Source organism: Akebia trifoliata, chromosome 5 (assembly GCF_017979445.1).
Source record: "Akebia trifoliata isolate Shusen 1 chromosome 5, ASM1797944v1, whole genome shotgun sequence".
Lineage (NCBI taxonomy): Eukaryota > Viridiplantae > Streptophyta > Magnoliopsida > Ranunculales > Lardizabalaceae > Akebia > Akebia trifoliata.
In genome coordinates this window covers 30,439,475-30,448,677 of record NC_141379.1, presented here as the reverse complement: position 1 = coordinate 30,448,677, position 9,203 = coordinate 30,439,475, and the positions used below count along the sequence as shown (strand labels likewise).

Sequence of the window (9,203 nt, the reverse complement as noted above, 5' to 3'; positions counted from 1 at the left end):
ATCCACGGTCTTAAGCTCTTTAATCTCATCTTCAAAGTTCAAACCATCGATTTCAACCTCTCAAAGAAAACTCTTTTAATTTTTCTACTCAAACTTCCATTATCTTCAAGCTTTTATTTGTTAAACTTTGTCGTCAATCCATGAACATCACTCAATCTCAATCTCTACTATAAAACCCTAAATTACTCTAATTAAAAATCCATCATCTTCAAGTTGTTCAACTCATTTAACTTCATCTTCATCTACTACAACCTTAAATAAAAAACCCTTTTTGGCACTAGAAATGGATGGTCCACAATTCTTCAACTTGTAAACATAGGACTAGAAGTTTTGGAATGGGTTGATTTTTTTGGAAGGATGATCTCTTCATCATAGAGATCATCCTTACAAAAAATCAACCCATTCTGAACCTTTTTGCCCATATAAGACAAAACACGTTGTAGTTTTGTGAGTAGCGTTATATATATATATATATATATGAGAACGTTTGATTGACAATCTTCGGATGACAACGTTGGTGGACAAAATTTGTCCTAGGTTGATTTTTTTGTGAGGATGATCTCTACAGCGAGGAGATCATCCTCACCAAAAATCAGCCCAATCTGAAATTTCTAAGTCCATCAAAAGTGATTTACAAATTTTCAATAAAAAATCGACGGTTCACAATTAAAATAATTTTGATAGGGTCAGAAGTTTCAGATTGGACTGATTTTTTGTGAAGATGATCTCCTCACCATAGAGATTATCTTCATAAAAAATTAACTCAGTCCAAAAATTTCTAATCCACATAGGACAAAAGTTTTGGCTTCATTTATATAAGAGAGTGTTCGATTGACAATCTTAGGACTACAACGTTGGTTGACAACATTTGTCCTATATAGCTTAAAAGTTTTAAATTGTGCTATGAAGATGATCTCTATGATGAGGAGATTTTCCTCACAAAAAATCATCCAAATCACTTTTAATGAGGTAAGAAATTTTAGATTGGGCTGATTTTTTTATGAGGACAATCTCCTCACTATAAAGAACATCATCGCCAAAAATTAGTCTAATCTAAAACTTTTAAGTCATATAGGATAAATTTTGTCAATCAACATTGTCATATATATATAGAAAATGTTCAGTACCTTACCATCTGCCCAACGTGTTTTACCCTACATGGGTTAAAAGTTTTGGAATGGACTGATTTTTAGTGAGGAGATCATCCTCACCAAAAATCAGCCAATTCTGAAACTTCCAACCTTGTCAAAAATGATTTACAAAAAATAAACGGTCTATGATTCTTCAATTTGAAAACATTGGGTTAGAAGTTTCCTTTTTATTTTTTTTTCCTTTGCAAGTTTATATATATATTAAAATATTTAAAAAAGATATACCACCAAGATTTATATTAAATCCGGCTGTCAACGTAATATATGTGAAGGGATGGAAGCAACCTGTGGACATGCATGGAGAACGGTAAATGGTTTTTATTCGTATCGCGAGGAAATACATCTATGGTTATACCACGTCAGACTTGTGAGAATCACACAGCAAATATTTTCTGTCATTTCAGCACTTTCCATAAAAAAATAATCATAAAATATTGAGTTGGCGCCGAATTTACTAATAACTCAAATACAACGTACTTGGTAACAACGTATATCCAAAAAAGAGGCGATTCAGAACGATGTTAGTTTCCTATAACAACATACTCTACGTGTCATATTTTTATTTGATATTAAATACATTGGGATGCGTGCATATAGAAAATGATCTGATTTGTTTTAAACTCCAACCAAAATGTGGCACATAGACACCAATCCTAAGCTATAGGTACGGGACACTTTACCTGATCCTCACTCATCGAGGAGAGATAGACTCTTAAGCATGCCAACAATCTTTTTTACGCACATCATTAAATTCGATATTATCGAAATGGTTCACCAACTTTCACTCTTAAAACTTTCCTTTATAATATAAAACCACCAATTTTTTCTGATTTATAACAAATAATATTCTATATTTGAACATTTAAGAGGGGTGTGTGAGGGTCTATAAAACCCAAAACATAGTTCAGTTTGTCTCACTTGGTCTTGAAATCTTAGAGAAAGAGAGGTTTCAATGGAGCTTGGGCAGGCGTTGTGGTTGCTATTATTCACATTGTTCATGGGCGGTTTTGTTGCTCTGTTTGAATTGGCTAAAAGGGCAAATGAGTGGTTTTATGAAACCAAGTTGGGTGAGAAGAGGTTTTCTCTTCCTCCAGGTGATATGGGTTGGCCTTTGATTGGTACCATGTGGTCTTTCTTAAGGGCTTTCAAGTCTTCTAATCCTGATTCCTTCCTTTCAAGCTTTGTCAAGAGGTTACTCTCTCTCTCTCTCTCTCTCTCTCTCTCTATATATATATATCTATATATATATATATATATATATATATATATATATATATGATGTACTAGGTACACCTATCATATCTATTGAAATTAAGATAAAAATTAGATTGATTTAATTGAGATTTATTTTGAATAAAATTTATCTCTAAATATGATTTAATTTCTATAAAACCCTATTAGGGTTACTGTCATTATTATCAAAGAGAATCAATCTAATATCCAATCTTCTATATGATATCAGAACATATCTCTTTTGAGAGATCGATCTAGCGAATCTACCTTCTATTGCTGACGAAGGCAATACTGTCGACAGGTTGTCATTCATTAGATTTTTTTTTTTTTTCATGAATAAAATCTCCAATTCCAATTCTACCATTTCCATTTCCTTGATAGTCTTTATTTTTCGTCATTTATAATCTCAATCAAAATATAATTATTAAGTCATGTTATCCAATCAAATACTTTTGGAAGAGATCATATGATCTGATTTAGTGACCACCGACTCCAACTAATACCATGATAAATTTGGGGGTTCAACTCAAAACCAATTGACATTGAGTTGGACACCTAAATTTATCATGATATTAGAACAAGTGTTTCTCTTTTCTACGTCACCCAATTCATATCTTCACATACTTTTGCCCAGTCCAACTCACATGTACGGGGGCATGTTGAGTTTAATCACACATCGGACACTCATTGGCTTGTCTATCTCCTTATAAGCTTCTGGGTCTCTCCACTCATTGCCAATTGGTTTTGAGTTTGACCATCAAATTTATCACTTTTTTATTTTTATTTTTATGCTATCATGTCTTAGTGGTAAATTAATTTAATACTACGAGGAATGAAAAGACTTGTATTTTATTAAGACTTGGGCTATGGAAGAACTTGATATATTTGGAAAGAATAATGATGAATTCATGCCGTCCTGGTACACAGCTGAAGTGGCAAGGTAATAAAACCACACATCTTTTCATGTGGAAAGAATAATACTACAGCAAAAAGATCTGCGATTATGTGCCCTTGCAACGTTAGCCACATACCCAACCATGTACCAAGACCCATGCATTCATCATTATTCTTTGGAAAATGTTTTCTTTCAGACCCACAGATCAAAGGGTCTTATGAAAAAGATTAACATATAGAGTAATGATTTTCTAACTCCCCATGAGAGTCATTACAATGTAAAACCAATTTCAAAATTATTCCAAGTGCCCATTCACACCTATTTCCAAAAAAGAATGGTGACGACTCCAAATAACGTAGCATTGGGGTTCCATGACGAACATCTCATACCTACAAGCCCCATCACAAAATCGTAGATCATTTGTTTCAGCTTATGCAAAACCATAAAATAAAATTAAAAAATAAAAATCTTGTGTATCCCAAGACAAATGATCTACTAAGGTCGTAAGTTAGTGGGGGTATCAGACTATAAATAAATTAAGATTAGAACTATAAATGGGTCGGACCAAATCCACTCAGATCAAAACTTCAGATTGGAATTGAGGAAACGATTCCGATGATCTGATTTCATAAACTATGGATATTGGTTATGGATAAATCATGTCCCTATCCAATAAAATGATAAAATGATAAAAATATAATTTATTTTTTATCTTGTAATCAAATTACATTAGATCCAACTGGTAGTTATTGGATTCTAAAATTGAGATCAAAGAAAACGGTTGGACAAGGATTTGATTGCATCCTATCCAATACTTACCACATTGACCCAGCTAGACCCTGATCCAATTTGGACCCAATCCTTGACATTAATACAAGATTGTCTATGGATTGGATCAGACCCTAAATCCAATCCGTTCCAATCGGATAACTTGGTGTATGAATCGAGGTTTTGGGTTTCGATAAGGATCAGATTATAACCCTCAAACCAGATCCAACCCATTTCTTTATTATTCGTCTTATATCCATCCAAGGTTCAATCTGTGTCGGATCATGAGAACATTGTTGCTCATGTAAGGAAATAAGGTTGGATCCTTGTCATGTACAACCCGAATGTGATTCGGATCCCAGTACCAAGATCCATGTTCAATACAAATTAATCCAGGTTTTGGGTTTGGATATGCTAAATAGTCAGTGTACCAAAATGCGCCTCTCAACTTTCAACTTCCAACAAATTTTTTCTGTAGCAAAAGCTGACAGCATTACCAAATAAGACCTAAATCATGTAACTTATGCTAATGTAACAAATATTTGTTTCTGATGTAGATTCGGTCGGATTGGACTATACAAGACATACATGTTTGGAAGCCCAACGATCATGGTTACAATTCCGGAAACATGCAGGCAAGTCCTGATGGACGACGAACACTTTGAACCTGGTTGGCCAAAATCAACGTGTGAACTAATAGGAATGAAGTCATTTGTAGGCCTTTCTCACGAAGAACACAGGCGACTTCGTAAGCTAACATCAGCGCCTGTCAATGGTCATGAAGCACTATCCATATACATACCTTACATCGAAGACATCGTAGTGTCTACATTGGAGAAATGGGTTGATATGGGCGAAATAGAGTTCTTAACTCAGCTTAGGAAGCTTACATTTCGGATAATTACCTACATTTTTATAAGTTCCGAGGGAAACCCAGTGATTGAGGCTCTAGAGAAGGAATATACAGCTTTGAATTATGGTGTAAGAGCCATGGCTATCAATCTCCCCGGTTTCACCTTCTATAAAGCACTCAAGGTATGTACTTTGATTCTCTCCTTTTCTTTCAATAGATGTTAGCATGGTAACAGAGTTCGGATTTAGTAACTATTAATTTGGTGGATCTTTTATTCGATTAATTCATATAAATTCGTGAAAGTTTTGTTAAAAATGGGAAAATTTTCAGGGATTAAACAAATGATGTTTTTATGTTTCTTACCAAAACCCATCATCTTCAATCCCTCTCAAGTTCTACCGTGTTCTTGAGATGTTGAATGTTAAAGAAAATAAAAATTTCAATGGTAATCAATAAATCATTGATAAATTCATCAATTCGTTGATTTAATTCTAGTCCCTTGTTCGGAGAATTTTGTAACTATAGATGTTAGAAGATTTCATTAAAGAATAAAGAAATATATACAAATTTAGAGGTATAGAAGACCTACAAAAGCAACAAGAATTCTCAAACACACCAATCGAAAACTTTCAACATTATATATCTATAATTGTATCGCACTATCTCCATTGTTTATTCGATCTCGTTTTTGTTCTATGACATGAGATGGGTTTTCTTCATTTTCAGGCTCGAAAGAAGCTGGTTGCGATTCTTCAATCTGTTTTGGATGAAAGAAGGAAGAGAAGTGAAGTTTCAGCAAGGAAAGACATGATGGATGCTCTATTGGATGTCAAAGATGAGAATGGTAGAAACTTAACTGATGAAGAGATCATTGATGTTCTAATAATGTACTTGAATGCTGGCCACGAATCTTCTGGTCACATTACAATGTGGGCCACTGTGTTCCTTCAACAAAACCCTGAAGTCTTCCAAATGGCCAAGGTGACACTAAATTCCATAACTACTTTAATTCCCTAGATTTTAAAATTTTGGTTATATGAAGCTCTATTGAAGATCTTGAATCTTGTCAAAGAAACTTGTTGAGTGTGTATATTTTCCTCCACTCTCGGGTGTGTCATACTCCAGTTAAGCCCGTGAACCTCTTATATTCATAGTTCTCCCTCTCTCCAAAAGATTGGTCTTTTGGAGTTGTTGGTTGGTTAACATGGTATCAGAGCATTAGGTTTGTATAGGTCAGGGGTTCGGCTCTTTCCAAACTTATGGGTGAGGGGGAGTGTTGAGTGTATCTTTTCCTTCACTCGCGGGTGTGTCATAACACTCCATGGCCCTTTAATATTCATAGTTCTCCCCCTCTCCAACATATTGGTTTTTTTGTTGTTTATTGGTTAACAAAACTTGCCTAGTTAAGATACTTGTTTGGAAATTTTTCTAAAGAAATTGAGCAAGTTTTCGATTTTACACCGTTAGATCTAGCCTTTCGACTAACTCATTTAACTTATGATTTAAGTTCTAAATCGTTACTAATATATATATATATATATATATATATATATAAATTAATTCAATTACATGTACAACGGGATTTAAATGAAATGAGAACTTTGCTAATATCTGCTGTTCTTTCAAAACAGTTTAAATCTTACGATTAACTTTGATTTCACTAGTGTTATTGTCTGAGTTTCTGAATATTTCATTCTAATTGAATTGGACAATGATTTTTAGGCAGAGCAAGAGGAGATCGTGAAGAACAGACCACCGATGCAGAAGGGATTGACACTCAAGGAAACTAGACAAATGGAATATCTTTCCAAGGTGAACTATTACTTCAATGTTGCTACCTACCATAAACATTTAGTACTTTAAACATTATTGTAAGAGGCTTAGTTTTGATTTTGAAGGTTATCGACGAAACTCTGCGAGTCGTTAATATCTCTTTGGTGGTTTTCCGCAAGGCACGGTCTGATTTCAAAATGAATGGTCAGTTTCTATAATAGATTTCCTGGGTTTTTTTTTTTTTTTTTTAATATATATATGATTTCATCTAATGGAGATTAAAAAAATGGTTTGTTTTCACTAGGTTTTATCTTACCAAAGGGATGGAAAGTTCAAGTCTGGCTCAGAAACGTTCATATGGATTCCGAAAATTACGCTGATCCAAAGGCATTCAATCCATCTAGATGGGATGTGAGTGAAATGTTGTATTTGTTTTTATGATGCATCTATATTTATGTAAATATGCATATAGAGTGGCGTCAAAGGATCAATTTTGATTCCAAGCATGCAACCTTTGGAATCAGAGCGATCCTACAAATACCTGTTGTCCTTCGAATACCCATCAAGTGTCGATAAGGTAGAAAATTTATTTTTGAATGAAAGAATAAACTTGGCATATAATTCCTCAATTGACACCAAATAATGAGTTCTGTGAGCAAACCAAGCTTTTATAAAGGAAATCTTGAAAAATTAGGATGATTAGAGTCTTTGTTTGTAGTTGAAACTGAGAAGGAATAAAAAAATGTGGGTGTTTATATAGAGAGTAAAAAAACTGAAAAAAGAAGATACGTTCTCTATTCTAATTTCAGCTTAAGTACATTTAAGAATAATGCTGAAGTGACCTCAAGATTGGACCTCACATCACACACCATGACGTGAAAGTGTTTTTGAACCATAGATACTTTCCTCAAGATATGAGTGAAAAACCATCTATGGTTCCTATCCACTTTCATGTCAAGATGTGCGATATGAGGTCCAATCTTGAGATCAGTAACATGGCTATCTAAAATCGAACAATAAACAGTCAAGTCCACGGTGGTATACCCAAAATCAACTAATTAGTTTCAGATACATCAGGTAATTGGGTGCCTATTGACACCCGTATGTATGCATTCCATCTCATATGTTAAATAAATATATTTGTGTCCAGGGATTTACACCGAAAGCAGGAGCCTTCCTTCCCTTTGGAGCAGGAAGCAGATTGTGCCCTGGAAATGACCTTGCAAAACTGGAGATTTCTATTTTCCTACACCATTTTCTCCTCAATTATCGGTGACTTCCTTCGCTTCTCTTTCTTTTCTTTTTTCATTTAAATTTCTTTTTGAATAATCTAAAAAAACAATTACAATTCCAATGCATTCTTTACGTGATTATGGAATTTTCCATAATCTTACCCACAAAGGCATTGTTGCATGCTCTTGATTTCCAAAATATATGTAAAAATAGTTGTATTCGTATTAAGAATTTATTCTAATGTTCAATGTGCAGGCTTGAACGGCTCAATCCGAAGTCCCCATTGCAGTACCTGCCCCATACAAGGCCCAAAGACAATTGCCTAGCAAGAATCAGAAAAAATTCAGCACCATCTATGTAAAACTGGGAAACAAAGATGTCGATGGTGCAGCTTTATGCTTAGTAATAAACATGAGGTTTCTTCCGCCTCATTCAAACATTTACAATAAAATGTAATAAGTCGTATTTGAAGTATTCAGACTTCTACTTCCTAGCTATGAAATCATCCGAGATACATAAATGGGTACTACAAATGGGAACCAAAGTATTTATTTTGATCAATTAGTAGGTATACATGTATGGGAAATGTCAGCAACAAACATTTTGGCAAAACATTTTTCAAAAGATGGGTTAGAAGTTTTAGAATGGGCTGATTTTTGGTGAGGATGCCCCTTCCAAAACTTCTAATGGAGATCATCCTCACCAAAAACCCGCCCATTCTAAAACTTCTAACCCATGTAAGACAAAAATGGTTGGCTAAAATGTTGACCCCAATGTTTGGTGCTGAATGGGACCCTACATGTATATACGTGTACAACCACCTATGGGCCCTGATTTTTGGGCACCTGTTGGCTGCCGAACAAGACCCATATATATATATATATATATATATGGGTCACGTTCCTAAGACTCATATTGAGACTCACATTGCGACACACCGTTTTGTCTTATATGGGAAAAAATGTTTGGAATGAGCTGATTTTTTGTGAGGATGATCTCTGTGATGAGGGGATCATCCTGACAAAAAATCATCCAATTCCAAAACTTCTAACCCCATCAAAATTGATTTACAAAAATTGGACGGTCTATAATTTTTCAACAAAAATTGGACGGTCTAGAAGTTTCTTAATGAGCTGATTTTTGGCTAGGATGATCTCCTCACCATAGAGATCATCCTCACAAAAAATCAGCCCATTCCAAATATTTTTGCCCATATAAGACAAAACGGTGTGTCGCAATGTGAGTCCCAATATGAGTCTTAGGAACGCTGTTCTATATATATATATATATATAGATA

At 34.4% G+C, this 9,203-nt stretch overlaps 1 protein-coding gene across 1 annotated transcript; it reads left to right on the top strand.

The window, feature by feature from the left end:
• Window positions 1–2,037: 2,037 nt before the first annotated feature.
• On the top strand, window positions 2,038–8,432 carry LOC147402125 (ent-kaurenoic acid oxidase 1-like). Its single transcript, XM_086441614.1, has 8 exons — window positions 2,038–2,342; window positions 4,605–5,082; window positions 5,627–5,881; window positions 6,623–6,712; window positions 6,799–6,877; window positions 6,978–7,084; window positions 7,824–7,945; window positions 8,162–8,432. Exons 1-8 carry the CDS (start codon window positions 2,104–2,106, stop codon window positions 8,265–8,267), a joined length of 1,476 nt encoding a protein of 491 aa, XP_086297740.1. The 5' UTR covers window positions 2,038–2,103; the 3' UTR covers window positions 8,268–8,432.
• Window positions 8,433–9,203: the final 771 nt, after the last annotated feature.

Bases quoted from the DNA above. Each gene is read 5' to 3' on its own strand.
- LOC147402125 (XM_086441614.1), top strand. From the start codon at position 2,104: ATGGAGCTTGGGCAGGCGTTGTGGTTGCTATTATTCACATTGTTCATG. The intron at 5,882-6,622 runs GTGACACTAAAT...AATGATTTTTAG, and splicing joins AAGTCTTCCAAATGGCCAAG to GCAGAGCAAGAGGAGATCGT. The intron at 7,946-8,161 runs GTGACTTCCTTC...TTCAATGTGCAG, and splicing joins CATTTTCTCCTCAATTATCG to GCTTGAACGGCTCAATCCGA.